This window comes from Neomonachus schauinslandi, chromosome 8 (genome assembly GCF_002201575.2).
Source record: "Neomonachus schauinslandi chromosome 8, ASM220157v2, whole genome shotgun sequence".
Taxonomy (NCBI): Eukaryota; Metazoa; Chordata; class Mammalia; order Carnivora; family Phocidae; genus Neomonachus; species Neomonachus schauinslandi.
In genome coordinates, this window is record NC_058410.1 from 968,751 (window position 1) to 985,153 (window position 16,403).

Sequence of the window (16,403 nt, forward strand, 5' to 3'; positions counted from 1 at the left end):
CCTCTGTCTACCTCCTCCTCCCTCTGTCTACCTCCTTTTCCCTCTGTTCACCTCCTCCTCCCTCTGTCCACCTCTCCCTCCCTCTGTCCACCTCCTCCGTCTGTCTACCTCCTTCTCCCTCTGTCCACACCCTCCTCCCTCTATCTATCTCCTCCCTCTGTCCACCTCCTCCTCCCTCTGTCTACCTCCTCCTCCCTCTGTCCACCTCCTCCTCCCTCTGTCCGCCTCCTCCCTCTGACCACTGTCCACACTTGCTGTGGGTGATGTTGAGCTCTGGGGAGGGGCAGGGTGTCTGACATTTGCCACTATTATTATACTTGAGTCTTTATTCTGCAGGCTGTCCCGCTAAGTGAGCCCGTGGACGCTGATGATGGGTTGTCTGTACCACTGGGGATCAAGTGCCAGAGGGATGTGGCCCCGTCCTGGGTGCCCACAGGGGAGGCCTCCCATGGGGTCCAGACAGCACCCGGTGCAGGATTTGGATGAAATAAATCCTCCCTCTCCTCTTTCTCAGTCATCTAACTGCAGAAATAAAAGTTTCCGACTTCTTCTTAAGTCAAAGATTTATTTTGCACATGATAAATGAATTCAGCCATATGATAGGCTCATCCATACGTCGACTCCTCCCACCAGCAGACTGCTCTGCATCTTAATGATTGTGACTCATCTGGTTTAGAAAGACCTTCTCAGTCTGGCTGATGTGAAACTTATTCAAAACACTGGAACTTGCAATCTTTCTCTTCCGCAAAAAGGGGAGTTCCAGACAATCTTGCTGGTTGTATTTATAGCATTTTATTTCCTGAGAGAAGACAGGGAAAGTGAGTGCTTGCTCCCCCTCTTGCGAGGCTCCTCCTCTGCCGTCCCCAGCTGGAGGGCCAGCCGGAGCGGGGCGGTACCAACACCGTGTGCCAGGTGCGCAGAGCGGAGGGGGATTATGTCACTCCTTCGAAGGATGAATTAAACGTGCTTCCTCCCGTGTCTGACTGACAGCACCACCCAGAAGAGTGGAGCATATAAAGCAGCCGCTGCTGCCGGGCGGCCAGTGAGGTGCCGACCCCAGCTCGTCTGCAGGGACAGCTGAGCCTCCTGCACGCCGCAGACCTGGTCCTCTGGACCCGGCGCCCAGCACCGCCTCAGCCCTCGCCTCAGCTGCTTCACGTGCCAGGTAAGAACTTTATACAACTATTCAAAAGTCACTGCATTGTACTTTAATTTTTGGAAATGGCTGTTTTGCTTTCTGAGAAGGGAGAAGGAGAAAGTGCCACATAGATTGATAACGTGAGGTGGGGCTCGTCTGAGACCCTGTCTCCCTGCTGCGAGCAGAGCTGACGTGAGCCAGCCCCGGGGAAGTGTCCTGTCTGGCAGTCCTCGTGACGCTCACGCGTGTACCTGCCTGCAAGCCTGGGCACAGGCTCGTGTTTTCAGCTACAGGGTAAGAAGCTCCCACAGTAGCGTTTGTCGTGGACGGGGCACCATGTGGGAGGCATTCCAGAAAAATCCTCCTGAGAGAGTGAAAACACGATCAGAGAGATTATAGAGGCTCCGACTCTAAACATCACTAATAGCTCAGAAGTGTCTCTGAGTGTTATTAATGGATAATGGACCAAGTGGGTGAGGACCCTGGAATCCAGCTGTGGTTGCAAGTGGGGGCCGGTCTGCACAGGAAGGTCCGGCCTGGGAGTCCCTGCAGGAGGCTTCTGTGTGGCTGGGTGGGGGGCTCAGGGCGGGGGGCTCCTACGCGATCTTGTCCCTCCTGAGAGACGGAACTAGAGTTCACTTAGGAAAGTTATTGCTGCTTTGATTGCTGATATAAAAGAATTGTAAAAGACCTTTATGTGTTGTAATTGCATTCTGCTGCAGAAAGTCTTTGAAAGTCTTTCTTTGGAAAAAATAGAGCCGTAAACACACGGAGAGTGTGTGGAAGTCAAGTGCCCAGCGAGGACAGCGTGCGTCTGTGTGTCTGTACTGCGTGTTGTCTGGGACACAGCACGTAGTAAGTGGGGCGACTGTCCCGGCCAATCCTGGTCTTGCCATGACTCCATGAGACCAGATGTGACCCCCTCACTCATTTGGCCAGAGTGCCGACACCCGGTGACACTCTTCTTTTGGGGACCAGAGGTTTGGTTTTGTTAGTAACAGAGTTCGAGTTACTCTGGTTAAGTCGACACTCAGGAAGCTGGGCCTCCAGACCTCGAAAAAGTGCATTTTGGAGGGAGCCCACCTTTGCCAGAGCCAGCCATCACCCCGTGTCTGCAGGGGACGGACAGCACGCATCTGGTCAAGGGGACACGGGGGGCATTCCGGATGCACTCACCACTGTTGACACTGAGACCACTTACGGGTGCTCACTGAGTGCCGGGTGTCCTTCTGAGTTCCCTAGAGCGCTTCCTCGGGACCTCAGCCCTTCGAGCAGCCAGATAGCGGCATCCCTACTGTGCTGGAAAGTCACGGAGAGAGTGGTCCAGGGGACAGCTGTGCAGGGCATTCAGCAAACGCCTGTGTCCGCCGTGCTGCGCCCACCTTTTACAGTACGGACTCACTTAGCTCAGTTCTCCCCGTGACCCTGTCAGTGGACGCTTCAAACGACCGTTCTTCATTCGGCAGGTGACGAAGCTGAGGTGGGAGGTTGAGTAGGCCCGCGTCGGTGGCATGGCCTGGAGCCCGCTGTGGCCCGCCTCCTCGCAATGCGCAGCTGGAAAAAACCAGGCCAGTGGACATGTCTGTGGAGAGGTTGCATGCCGCGGAGTCCAGACTCCAGAGGGGCCCGAGGGGCCTGCACAGCCGCCCCTGCTCCTGGGGCACACTCCTCCCTCCCAGGAGCACGGCTGCTTCTAGTTCACCAGATCCTTCTGGAGAGGTGCTGCTTGGCTTCCTTCAGCGCTGAGCTGCTCAGGAGCTTTGCTCTCCTCCGAGGGGAGGGGCTGGGGTCTCAGCGCTGGCTTGGATCCAGAGCCCGAAGCAGCCTACTGCTGGGAGGGACCTCCGTGTCCCATGTGCCAGCATGCGAGGCTGGTGCTGGAGCACCAAAGCGGAGCAGGGGTTAAGAGCGGAGCGGGCTTCTGTCCAGCTCTCCTGAGTTCTGGCCCAGCGTCTGCTGGTCTGAACCACGCCAACTGAAAATCCTCAAGAATGGAAAAACAGGCCTGCAGGAAAACAGAAGAGCCGAGTAAAAGTGATTGCTCAGTAGAATGCTATGTTTTTTTGTGGTTATGATACACCAATTAAATTTACTTCTCCTGCACACAGTTAATATTTATTCTATTTAAGTCATGCACCACTTTTGTTTTCTTGGCTATTCACTCAAAGATGTCTTCGTAGATGATTTTCTAAATAATGCTGATACTTTCCTAAATTCATGCTTCCTGGGTTTAAGTCTTGACTGCACTTCACACCAGCAGCGTTGCTCTGGGCAAGCACTTAACTCTTCTGGTTCTTCATTTACCCATCTGTAAAATGGGATGGTAATAACAGTATTTGCCTCCTAGGTCATTATGCGGATCAAATAATGTGAATACTGAGATTGTGATTAGCACAGTGCTTTGTCAACACATGCTACTCCAATAAAAACTAGCTACAGTCAGGAGAGCCCCCTTTGAAAAGCTAATTTCTTATCTAGCATTTACTTCCCACAAATCCACTTGTTTTTGATTGTGATGCACAAACAGTTCATGTGAGTGAAAATTCCAGCCGACACGGAAAGTTGCTGCTGTGTGTACCTGTGTAACAGGGGTCTGATTCCTCCGTAGGGTTCGGTGGTGGACGGCAGGATGCTCTGGACGCTGGTGCTGCTCGCCCTCTGGGCCTCGTCCGGCCTGCAAGGTGAGTGTGGACAGCGTCTCTGGTTGTTGGGGCTATCGGACCCCAGCAGGTAACGTGACTGCCATTCCTTAGAACATCCAGAACTTTCTTTTCAATAAATATTTACTTACTTTTGAGTCCACATAATAAGAAATTACTTATTTTTGGAAAATCTAGGTATTAGAGAAAAATACTCTTTCACCTAGAGACACAACATTTGCTGTGCACATTTAGCCTTTTTTTTTCCCATGCTGCATTTGTAAGACTGCAGGTGGTTGGTGCTTTAGAACTCTTTTATTCCCACTTTTTCCCTACTTGAAAATATATCATAAATATTTTCCCATGTGTTTATTTTCATACAACATGGTCTTTAAGGACTGTATAATGTTCCATCAAAAGATAACCCTGATAATTTTTAGACCAATTTCCATCTACATCATTACTTCATTATCATGAGTATAAATGATGCCACCAGGAATCCAGTTGTGAATAAATCTCTACTAGTATTTGTGTTTATATCCTTAGAAAAAGTTCCAAAAGTAAAATTGCTAAGTCAAAGTTTTGAATTATTTTAAGGATTTTTGATGTATTGCCAAATGGCTCTATTAAAGGTGGTAGAATTCACACTTGGATCAGCAACACTGTGAATATAATGTTTGAACTTGCCACGTAGTAGATGGAAAGCTATGCTTCGTTTAAAATTTCTGTTCAGTAAATTATTTTCAGTTATTTAAACTGTTATATTTTGGGACGGTCCGATCACTTTTCTTTCCAGTCGTTCAGATGGTGACTTAAAACCATTGATTTGCAGACTTGAGACCCACCACTGTCTCAGAGTCTCAGAGCGAGTCAGTAAGTCTAGCAGAATATACTTCTGCAAAATAAAGAGATACAATGTAACGTGTGTAAGTCACATGATCTTTATAGGACAGCAACGTGTAATGCATCCATAGCAAGGACCGAGGCCCATTTCCTTTGCAGGCTTGTTTTCTGGGGGATCAAATGGTAGAGACAGGGCCCCACCTAAGGTTTGGATCTGGGTGGGAGAGCAGGAGACGGATTCTGGAAGGTGTGCGGAACCCACCTTGGGGCAGTGCTTCCTCCCCCGAGAAAATCTGGCTGTGGAGAATGCCAGCTAATCTAGACAACGTGCTCGGTTTACCTTCTGGTGCACGCTCCCTGCACAGTCAAGGATGGAAGCAAGATCTGTGACCAGCAGCTGTCTCGGGGGCCCCCCTTCGGGAAGCAGCCCGGAGAGAGAGGATAATGGTTTTACGTGAAAGCTGCCATTAGCACCCTGATAGAAAGGGAGGGGAGCCCGGGGACACCCCAGGCCACACAGACTCAGTCGCACATGAAATCACTGTTTGCTCCCTGCGTGTAAAAATCCCCCCCTGGGTTCTCCCTCGCCCTGCCTGCTGGTAACCTCCCTGTTCTGTCCACGCCGGCAGCCGGTGGCCAGGACGAGGACATGGCCTTCAACCTTTTCAGCATCAGCAACATAAACAGGAAGACCATTGGGGCCAAGCAGTTCCGGGGGCCTGACCCCAGTGTGCCTGCCTATCGCTTCGTCCGCTTTGACTACATTCCGCCGGTGAACGCAGATTACCTCAGCAGGATCGCCAAGATCATGCAGCAAAAGGAGGGGTTCTTTCTCTTGGCCAGCCTGAAGCAGGACCCCAAGTCCCGGGGCACGCTCCTGGCTCTGGAGGGCTCCGGCACCTCGCAGAGGCAATTTGAAATTGTCTCCAACGGCCCAGCAGACACGCTGGACCTTACCTACTGGATAGACGGCACCCAGCACGTCATCTCCCTGGAGGACGTGGGCCTGGCTGACTCCCAGTGGAAGAACGTTACCGTGCAGGTGACTGGGGAGACCTACAGCTTGTATGTGGGCTGTGACCTGATTGACAGCTTCACGCTGGATGAGCCTTTCTATGAGCAGCTCCAGACAGAAAAGAGCAGGATGTATGTGGCCAAGGGCTCTTCGCGAGAAAGTCACTTCAGGGTACGTACGGCAGGGTCGCGGCAGACGCGTGAGGCAGGGGAATGGGAGCTGGGAGCGGACCAGCAAGGGCCTGTCTGCTGGAACAGGTCAGGCCCAGCCTGGGAGACACACGCCACCCTGTGCGGACGCGCAGAGACATGCACACAGAAACGTCACATGTGCATACGCACACGCATGTACACACTCGCACACACAACCACACGCGTGTGTATACCATATGCATCCGCGTGTGTGCACACCAGTACACACATACATATGCCCAGGTGTGTGTGCACGCCTTCCTCAGCCATAGATAAGCAGAGCACGTTGTCCCAGGTGTGCTTTCTTACCTGTGCAAACGGTCACTGGTTTCCAGACTGAAGACAGATTTGATGACCGAGGCATCAATGTCCTGGCAATCCCAGGCTCCGTATGTGGAACCCACTGCCCGCTCCCCGTTTAGCACTGAGATGCTGGGAAAGCAGATTAACGGTCACGCTTTTTAGGAAAAGGGCTGTTGATTTATGAGGGGATAGCTCCATGTTCATCTTAAAATACATTCATGTTGAAGTAGTTTTTGGAAGATCTTTCTATAGCCACAAGCGTTTAGAACCACAGGGGCATCAGGGCATTGCTCTCCTCCAGACCTGCCTTCTTTGGAAATCAGTGTGTCTTTAAATTCAGTTCTTTGACTAGAAGGCTAGAGTCCTCACCGGTCGTTGAACGAGGCTCTGGTGGCCGTCAGGAAGGTCCTGTGGGCCCTGCTGAACGAGCTGCTGACTGCTCACGGGGTGGAAGGCACTCTCCCCTTTGAGCGACCACGTCTGTGATTAGACCACGGGCACTTCTGAGACCGTTAGCCAGAAACCATGAGTCAGCCGAGTCCCCTGCCGAGGAGGCGCAGCCCAGAGCACCCGACTGGACGTGTTCGGAAGACAGAATTAGCACACATGTCTTGGGGCCACCCCCCTGTCTTCCTATGTAAGATCCCAGGTCTATGCCACGCTGAGAGCAAAGCTTCAGCAGTAACGGACGCGGGATAACCCACGATAAAGAGAGCTCAAGCTTGCAAGCGTAAAAGCACGGAAGGAAATGTTCTTGCTATTTAAAGATCACATCTTATATTTTCAAAATGTCACTTGGCTCAGCCTCAAACATTTGATGTTTGTCCACTGCTCTATTTCTCTCCTCATGTGTATTTCCAGGGTTTGCTGCAGAATGTCTACTTAGTGTTTGAAAATTCAGCGGAAGATGTTCTGAGCAAGAAAGGTTGTCAGCAAAGTCAGGGAGGTAGGTGTGCTTTGGATAACATATTTCATGTTTCCTTTCTTGTCTTGGATGGATTTCTACTATGATGTGTGTGCGTTGTGTGTGTGTATGTGTGAGTGTGCATGAGTCTTTCTGTGTGTATCTGTGTATATACATGTGTGTACATGTGTGAGTGTGTGTCTCTGTGTGTGTGCATGGGTGTGTGTACATGGGGGGTGCTAGTGGGGATTTAAGAAAAAGTATTCTAATAAAGTGCCATTATTGTCTTTGAGTGAGTTTGCTGGTCAACTTAGACATGCTGACATCTGCAAATGATAAACTGCTTGAACGATTAATTTTGAATATATTTTAATAATCCAAAATAATCCATTTTACAAGCCAAAAAGCCAATCCCTGCATTTTAACAGGAATACATGCAAATTTTCCAGTCTATTAATGTGTGAAGACCAACTCTATAAGCTAACACCACAGATATTTGCCCCACGAGGTTCATGGGGGTTTTCTCACGTTCCTCACAGCCGTTGACAAGCCCATTGATGAAAACATCTACACTGTTGGAACCATTGACAGATAATCTCACGTAGTGTGTTCATTGCCTTTTGCATTTGCCTTGGGCTGTAATTTGACAACATGTTCTTGAGCATTTACTTTATGAAGCCCAGTCTGCTGGGCTCTTTAAACTCAATGTCAGTGAATCTTTAAAATGCCTCTGGGATGGGCTCGTTTGTTTTTCAGTAAAGAAGCTGGGGCTCCGGGGTCCATGGCTGCTGGGTGTGACTACCCGTGGGCTGGACGCCCACTGGGTCTCCTAGCTCAGGTTCCCGTGGGTTATTGTCATTGAGACCCTTCTTTGTGTCAACTGCACAGTCTGACACATAAATCGTTCTCTTACGATCGATGTGTGCAGAGTGTGGAGGATGTGATGTCTAATGCTCAACGGTGGCTCTGTGACCCTCACTCCCCCGAGCTGGGAGCAGCACTTGGCCTGTGTAGGAGCCAGGACCCCATGTGTCTGCCCTGCTGGCGCTGGGATCGCCGCTCGGCTGGCCGGGGGTCACCTCAGAGGTTGTGTAGCTATCCATCTGCACATTTTCCATGGAGGGTCAGTGAAGTACAGGGCAGGAAAGGAATTCGGAGAGTGATTTTTAGCCAGACAGTGGAGTGGAGAGAGCTTGGTAGTGCTTGCCCCTGTTACAAGCCCCTTGCTTGCAGTAGCCTCTGGGGCTCAGACCTCATCCCCTGCGTCTCCAGCCCAGCTAACTTGGCAACTATTGGTCCCTGTGATTTAAGCCATTGCCTTTTTTGGGGGGAATGTGATCTTTAAAAAGCAAAAAGTTCAGAAAAACCTAGGATAGTAAACGGACATCTGACACTAACCGCGTGGGAAAGTTCCACAGACTCAGAGAAAACAGAGTGGTTCTCGGGGTGCCCTGACTCGAGGGGGCTGTGCTGTGTTTACGGGAAAGCTGAGCACCCTTCCAGGTGCTGAGCCCCACGGGGTGTGGAGACCCTTCACCCTCGTTAGCAGGAGAAGGGGACTCTAGTCCGGGTCCCAGGTCTACCCACAGGCGACCCTGCCATGCGTCTCGTCAGAGGGACTGGGCTCTCTGACTGTAGGGTGTCCCGTCCTGAGGAGCTGCTCTGGGGTCTGTCTGAAATCAGGCGGTGGTGGGCCGCGGGGCACATTCGTGGGTGCTTCACTGTTTTTAATCTGATACCCGTGTGCAGTGAGTGGTATGTTTATGTTTGTGGGGTATGTGCCCCGTCCAACCAGCAAGGTGGGGGAGCTCCCAAGGTCAGTGTGATTGGGGCAAGGATTTATGACAGAGTAATAAAACCTCAACAGCGAGAGGCCCAGCAGAATGATCGTGTTCGCAAGGTGTAACTCAGCAGTGAGACGCCGAGAGATGCAGGGCATCTTACTCCCATAACACTCACGTGGTGGGGGGCACGGCCACGTCTAGGCCGGTCTGGCTTCCATGGGGGACGGCCCCTCTCTCTGGACTGGCCCAAGTCCATTTCCAGTTTGTGTCCTAGCCCGTCCTGTGGCGGGGACCCCAGAGTTTGTGCAGCTTACAGGGGCAGCGAGGGGGATCCCCTGGTTGAGTGTCTGAGGGATCTGCCCTTCCCTCCAGGGGACGCCGCAGGGCGGATGGAGAGAGGACGTGAGTGCAAGGGAGGGCTGGTGAGGTCTGACAAGCCGCTGATTAGCGTGAAGACAGCTGAATCCGCCTTGACGCGGAGCAAGTGGACAACGTATAGGGTGTTTGGAATAGAAAAATGGGCAAGCGAGGAGCTTGGGGGGAGGCCGCGGATTTCCCGAGAACACGTGGTGGGAAGCAGACCGGTGGGGATGGAAGAACAGGCTGTCACAGGAGATCGCCTCCTCTCGTCAGAGTCCCTTGCGGGCGCAGGTCCGCCCCGTGTGCGTGGACAGTAGCCAGGCTCCGGGCTTCCGCTCCCGCCCTGTTCCTGAGCGTCACTGCCGCCCGGCTGGTGGCTGTCCGAGGCGCTGTTGGCAGGTGTCACCAAGTGGGCAGAGTCCTGTTTTACCAGCAAGGCCGTGATGGATGCGGTGCCGTCACTCGCCGTTCTTGGGTGGGCTTTGCGACCACGCGGCGTGGGCCCGGCCTTCTCCGTGGCACCACCTCCGTGTGGCCAGGCCGTGCTCACCGCCGTCCCTGTGCTTCCCGCAGCTGAAGCCAATGCCATCAGTGAGACCACAGAGACTCTGCACCTGACCCCACAGGTGGCCCCCGAGTACGCGGGCCCAGGTGCGCACAGGAGGCCGGAGGTGTGTGAGCGCTCCTGTGAGGAGCTGGGCACCATGATCACCGAGCTGTCGGGGCTGCACGTCATCGTCAATGAGCTGCACGAGAACCTGCGGAAAGTGGTGGGTGCGGACCGGCCGCTTCCTGGGGCATTTGGCGGAGCCGCTGGGCAGGGAGATGGGCAGGTGGGGGGCAGAGAACTCTGAACCACTGAGGCCCACGGGCTCCACGTGCTCGGGACGGTTCTCAAGCAGGGGATGCTCGTGTCCCCAGCAGATTCAACTTCTGAGGGAGAAGGAGGTGCTTTTGTGGAAAGTCTGGGTGCGGCGAGGACCGGCCGTGGAGGTCTGGGCCGTAAGGACACGGGCAGGAGGTACCCGCCAGGCGCCCAGCGTATCAGGGAGAAAGCAGAGACTCGGGTGACGGGAGCCAGCCCCCCGCGATGTTCTCTCTGCTGGCTCGGGACGGGAATATCGTGGCGCCCACGAGAAGGGAGATAGGCGGCAGGGGGCACGGTCTGGAGGGTCTGCAGGTGTGGGGTCTCCTCCTGCCTGGAGAGCGGCTCAGTGGTGGGGGGGGTGCCCGTTCTCACCCTCTGCCCCCCAGGAAAGGGCCCGGAGCCACGTTCCGACCGTGGCCCCGGATGGGGTGGGGCCAGCTCAGTTTCCACTCTGTGGGTGGTAGAGACAACGTGCGCGGCTACAGGGGCTCGTGGCAAAGGCTGGGCGCCTTCTGGAAACTTCCAGCGTGTATGTGGCCCTGGGGCAGGAGGGGGGCAGGAGTCCCAACCACGCCCACCCTGCGTGGGGCAGGAAGCTGGGACTCGGAGGCAGGAGGCCTGCTCTTGTGGGCACTCTCACCACGCGAAGGGAGAGTCTTCCCGGGGGCGCTGGAGGCCTCGCTGCGCAGACCCAGGAGCCACCCAGGCAGGAGGGGATGAAAAGGGCTTTGGGGCAAGTTTGCTGAGCTTGGATTCGGTGGTGGGGCACGTGTGACCTCCCCGAGACCTCATGGACAGAGTGTTTCTGTGCATTCTGGGGCAAGAGAGGACCCATGCCTCCCCTGCTGGTCTGTGGCCTCGAGGCCGAGGTCACAGGCTGGGGATTCTCAGGGGGCTGTGACCCCACCCAGAAGCCCCTGCGTGCGGGGGGAGCCCACAGTGCATCAGTGGGGGGAGCGGCAGAAACACCTGTCGGGTGTTTCACTTTCACTTACTTGACTTTGTTCAAAACCTGATCATTCTTCTAGTCTGTAGCCCCAAGAGAGCAAGAATTAGGTCTGTGCGCATCCTCGCCATTGCGTTCTCAGACCGGGTCCGTCATTTCTGGAAGAATGTGTGAATTCACAAATTGGGTGTCAGTTTTCAGTGGCGCTTGGCCGGGAGGGTCCCTTCCCCATCCAGCTCCGCCGGCCGCCGGGCCCCGAGGTGCGGTCGGCCCCAGGGCTGGAGCCCCCTGGGCAGGCGTGCAGTGTCCGCGAGCTCCCGACCGTCTGTGAGGCGATGGCCGCAGGCCTGCCCGGCTACGGTCGCTGCCGCGTGACCCTGCTTGGGGGAGGTTTCACGTCAACCAGGCGGCTGTGTTGCCCACGCAGAGCCTCCCGCAGGGCTGGCGGCTCTAGCCCAGACCGCGGGCGCTCTTCGGTCAAGGAGGCGAGTTCTTTCTGGTCTGTGAGCATGGTGAGTGGGTACGTTGTATCCATCTATGCTGAAACGTTCCGCTCAACCTTCCAGTCGAACGATAACCAGTTCCTCTGGGAGCTCATCGGTGGCCTGCCTAAGACGAGGAACATGTCCGCTTGCTGGCAGGACGGCCGGTTCTTCGCGGAAAATGAGACGTGGGTGGTGGACAGCTGCACCAAGTGCACCTGCAAGGTGAGGCGCGGGGACGCTCCTCCTCTCGGGGGCCCTGCGCGGGGTGGCCGCACCCCCAGTCTTCCCTGGCGAGCCGCAGAACGTGTGCCGCTGCCTCAGCAGACCCTGTGTGGGGGCCGTGCGGGTGGCGTTGACCGTAAGTAAGGCTCCAGCCAATCCTACCGCTCTGCACAAAGGAAACCGAACTCCACGAGGTGAATGACTGTCCCACGGGGGGCGGAAGGCGGCCGGGGTGGAGCCGGCCAGCGTGTGTAACTCCAGGCGGCTCCGCGGTGTCTGGGGGGTGCAGGTCACTGCCCACATGGTGATGGTAGGTACCTTAGCCTCTTCCCCTTGGTCAGCGTTCCCCGTTTCCACTGATGGCGGCCTCGGGGTCCACAGTGCGCACAGACCTGGCCCTCCTGCCCGTGGTGCACGGATGGCCCACCTTTATTTCCTGTGTCTGTGATGCCAGGACAGACACAGCCATCCTCCCGGCCCTTCCCATGCAGCGCTCGCGCCAGTGCTTGTTCTTTTAAAGGAGTGTTACACGGACCCCTTTCTCTGCCTGCAGAAATTTAAAACCATTTGCCACCAAATCACCTGCCCCCCGGCCCCCTGCGCCAGCCCATCCTTTGTGGAAGGAGAGTGCTGTCCGTCCTGCTTGCGCTGTAAGTGCACGCGGAGCTCGGGGCGCCGCCTGCTCTCCTGCTCTGAGCCTGAGGCTCTACCTGCAGACCCGCCACCGGCCTGGGGCCTCGCACTCGGGAGCAGGAGAGCTGCAATCTACCCACTACACGGGGTTAGTTTTATGGTTAAAACGGACAATATTAAAGTAGACCGTGTCCGTGTGAGTGCTTGACGCGCCTTAGAGCGCGGCGAGAGACGACAACATGACCCTGAGAGGCAGGGCCCACGTCTGACTAGAGGGAGGCGCTCCACGCTGTGGAGAGTGGGCTCCGTGGCCTTATTCTCGTCTGGTTTCCTGCTTTCTGGGACGTTTAATCCTTGCCAGGCACAACCGCGGGGAAGCAGTGCGTTTTGCACTCACCAGCCAGATCTCTCGCAGGAGGTTATGTCTTTCTCTTACAAATTGTAATTCACTCGGAAGACTTTCTTTGCAGGAAATGGCCTTTTCATTTAACTGGTCCCGATTTAAATTATTTGGGGCTAAGTTTGGTGACCTGTAATTTCAAGCAAATTGGAACATTTCCTTATCATATGTAACTCAGCAATGGAGGTTAAAATGGAAGCAAACTAAATCTTAGTAAGTCCCATAAAGCCCCGTGTAGACATGATTCTGGACTCTCTCCTGTGAACCATCCTAAGACATGTGTAGGCCCCCCCTTCCCTGACACGGGTGATGGGTGGGGCTCAGCACGCAGACGGTGGACCCCGTGGTCTCTGTGGCGCTCTGCGGGCATCCCCATGTGCCCCTCCATCCCGCCCGGGAAGGCAGCCCCGAGCGCCAACCCAGGTGTGGATGTCGGGTCACTGGGGTGAGCCCCACCGGGTGCCCGGCTTGGGGGAGGGTGCACTCCGCACGCCCGCCTTCCCCAGCACACAGCTTCTGCCTCGCGGGCCCTTCCCGGGCCGGCCCTTCCCGCGGCCACTCTGGGCGGAGGCTTGACAGGGCTGTGCTTCGCCCGCAGCGCTGGACAGCGAGGAGGGCTGGTCCCCCTGGGCAGAGTGGACCGAGTGCTCCACCAGCTGTGACTCGGGCACCCAGCAGAGAGGGCGGTCCTGTGACGTCACCAGCAACACCTGCCTGGGGCCGTCCATCCAGACGCGGGCGTGCAGCCTGGGCAAGTGTGACAATCGCAGTGAGTGTCGGGCGTGGGGCCAGGGGGCGGGGTCGGCGTCGCCAGCCTTTGGGTCTGGCGGCCTGTGGGGACGGGCTGCGTTTCTGGGGCCCCTCAGGCTTGACCGGGGGCTCCTGCGGGGTGAGGCTCCTTCCCCTGCTAGTGCTCCCCGCCCCCATCGCTGTGCGTGAGCGAATGCCGGGGCAGCGGCCGCCCTGACATCCTTGTCCTTGTCCGTGTGCTAGTCCGGCAGGACGGGGGCTGGAGCCACTGGTCGCCTTGGTCGTCCTGCTCAGTGACCTGCGGCATCGGCAACATCACGCGCATCCGGCTCTGCAACTCGCCGGTCCCCCAAATGGGGGGCAAGAACTGCAAAGGGAGTGGCCGCGAGACGAAGGGCTGCCAGGGCACCCCATGTCCAAGTAGGTGGGGTGAGGCAGGGCGGGAGCGGGCGCTCGAGACAGTGGGGACCAGGCCACCCCTGCCCGGCAGCATCGGGACCGGGATGGAGCCCTTGAGGCACCACCGAACTCTGGCTGGCTCCTTGCTGGAAGCGGGCTTTGGGGTGAATCTGATTGCTTGCGGGCTCTGACCTTGCCTGAGCTCATCCACGATTAAGGGAACATCAGCCAGAACCGTGGGAGCTGTTTCCGTGTGCCCTTTTCTGGGGGCCCTGTGGATGGCCCGGAATGGTGGGTCTCAGGGGACGGCTTGCTGCGCAGCTAGACCGGGGGGCAGGTGCCCAGAGACCTTCCAGAAGCCCCATTCATGCCCTGCACGACAGCCCTCGGAAAGGAGAATGCAGGGAGCTTCCTCTCGCTTTTAAGCTGTCCATTAAAATGAACGTGAGCTCTTCCCTGACTAGGCGCCCCTGCACCGCAGGGCCCTGCCGGCGGTCAGCTTCCATTCCCAGCGCCCGTGTGATTTCTCTTCCCAGAGGTGAAAACCACCCTAACCGAAATCCGCCCTCTGCACTACCCCCGAGCTTAGGGCCACGGCACACGCTCTTCCCGAGTTTCCAGCCCTGTGGGAGCCCCGGCTGCGCCCGGCTCTTCCCGCGTAGGTCGCCTTCCCCACTGACGCTCTGTGCTCTCTGCTTGCAGTCGACGGCCGGTGGAGCCCCTGGTCCCCGTGGTCAGCCTGCACCGTCTCGTGTGCCGGTGGGATCCGGGAGCGGACGCGCGTCTGCAACAGCCCCGCACCGCAGCACAGCGGCAAGGACTGCGTGGGGGACGTCAAGGAGCATCAGATGTGCAATAAGAGGAGCTGCCCCATAGGTGGGTGTGCGGGCGGGGGCAGGCATACAAGCAGAAAAACCAAGGGCGGAAGAGTAGGAAGACAGAAAAGAAAGATCGGCTCGCGCCCTGACCCTGACGCTCTGCCGCCGTGCTCGTCAGCGTTCCTATGTAAACAGGGGACACGCACGGTGCAGAGGGAGCGTTTGCGTGATGACAGCCATCGTGCCCGTGTAGCCTCCGTGTTTGTACCGTCCAGGATCTAGTCTTGGAGGTGTGACTCTGCAGGGCGCCCCCAGCCTCTCTGAGTAGCTCAGTTTCCTGCAGCTGAGCCCCTCGGGGCGTCCTTCCGCACGTGGCTCGGGGATCGCGAGCCCCAGCTAACCCGCCTGTGTCCTTCCATGCAGACGGCTGCTTGTCCAACCCCTGCTTTCCCGGGGCCCAGTGCAGCAGCTTCCCTGATGGCTCCTGGTCCTGCGGCGCCTGCCCCGTGGGCTTCCTGGGCAACGGCATGCACTGTGAGGACCTGGATGAGGTGGGTGCCCACCCCGGGGGAGGGGCGCCCGCGGAGACGGGGGCGGGGCTCACGCCTGCACATCCCGCAGTGCACTGTGGTCACGGACGTCTGCTTCGCCACGAGCAAAGCCCACCGCTGCGTCAACACTAACCCAGGCTTCCACTGCCTGCCGTGCCCCCCTCGTTACAAAGGGACCCAGCCCTTCGGCGTCGGCCTGGAGGCGGCCAGGACCGAGAAGCAGGTGAGCAGCCCGGCCCCATGTGTGCTGCGAAAAGGCTGTAAATCCGTCGGCAAGAGCCCAGGGCACTGGGCAGAGGGGGTGTGGAGGAGAACGGGCGGCCTCCCTGGGGCAGGCGGAGGGCCGTGGGAGCCTGTCCACCACCCCGACAGGACCAGTGGGGGGGTGGGGGGAGCGGAGCTTTCCTGCAAGGAGCCCGAGGACAGCCCACGGTCACCTGTGGGCTCAGACGTCTTGCCGGTGCTGCTCTGGAGCCTCTGGGAAACACCCCCAGAGAGCATCGCTCCGAGTCTCTGGGTGCCTGCCCGGCACCTGCTGTCCCTGCAGCACTGAGGGGGGCCCTGCACCCCTGCGCTTGTCCCCGAGCGCCCACCTCAGACCCTGCACATGCGGGGTGGAGTCTCCGTGTGTCCTCACCACGTAGCCCTTTTCCCGCAGGTGTGTGAGCCTGAAAACCCGTGCAAGGACAAGACCCACGCCTGCCACAGGCACGCGGAATGCATCTACCTGGGGCATTTCAGCGACCCCATGTACAAGTGTGAGTGCCAGACGGGCTACGCGGGTGACGGGCTCATCTGCGGGGAGGACTCGGACCTGGACGGCTGGCCCAACAAGAACCTGGTCTGTGCAACCAACGCCACGTACCACTGCATCAAGGTGAGGGCTGGGGCGCCGGACCCCCAGGTGCTGACCCCCGGGGGCTGACCCCGCAGGGGCTGACCCCCAGGGGCTGACCCCGCAGGGGCTGACCCGCAGGTGCTGACCCGCAGGTGCTGAGCCCCAGGTGCTGAGCCCCAGGTGCTGACCCCCGGGGGCTGACCCAGCAGGTGCTGACCCCGCAGGGGCTGATCCCCGGGGGCTGACCCCTGGGGGCTGACCCTGCAGGTGCTGACCCCCAGGTGCTGACCCCCAGGGGCTGACCCCCAGGGGCTGA

The 16,403-nt window shown here is 57.2% G+C and overlaps 1 protein-coding gene across 1 annotated transcript in view; it reads left to right on the top strand.

Annotated features, from left to right (window-relative positions):
• Positions 1-3,751: 3,751 nt before the first annotated feature.
• THBS2 (thrombospondin 2) overlaps positions 3,752-16,403 on the top strand; it is a 22,168-nt gene continuing 9,516 nt past the window's right edge. The window contains exons 1-12 of the mRNA XM_021693071.2: positions 3,752-3,819; positions 5,250-5,806; positions 6,991-7,075; positions 9,751-9,947; positions 11,558-11,698; positions 12,252-12,348; positions 13,330-13,500; positions 13,725-13,901; positions 14,583-14,756; positions 15,122-15,249; positions 15,320-15,472; positions 15,908-16,126. Of these exons, the coding sequence (XP_021548746.1) occupies positions 3,768-3,819; positions 5,250-5,806; positions 6,991-7,075; positions 9,751-9,947; positions 11,558-11,698; positions 12,252-12,348; positions 13,330-13,500; positions 13,725-13,901; positions 14,583-14,756; positions 15,122-15,249; positions 15,320-15,472; positions 15,908-16,126 (2,151 nt within the window). The 5' untranslated portion in view covers positions 3,752-3,767. The remainder of the gene's footprint in view (positions 3,820-5,249; positions 5,807-6,990; positions 7,076-9,750; positions 9,948-11,557; positions 11,699-12,251; positions 12,349-13,329; positions 13,501-13,724; positions 13,902-14,582; positions 14,757-15,121; positions 15,250-15,319; positions 15,473-15,907; positions 16,127-16,403) is intronic.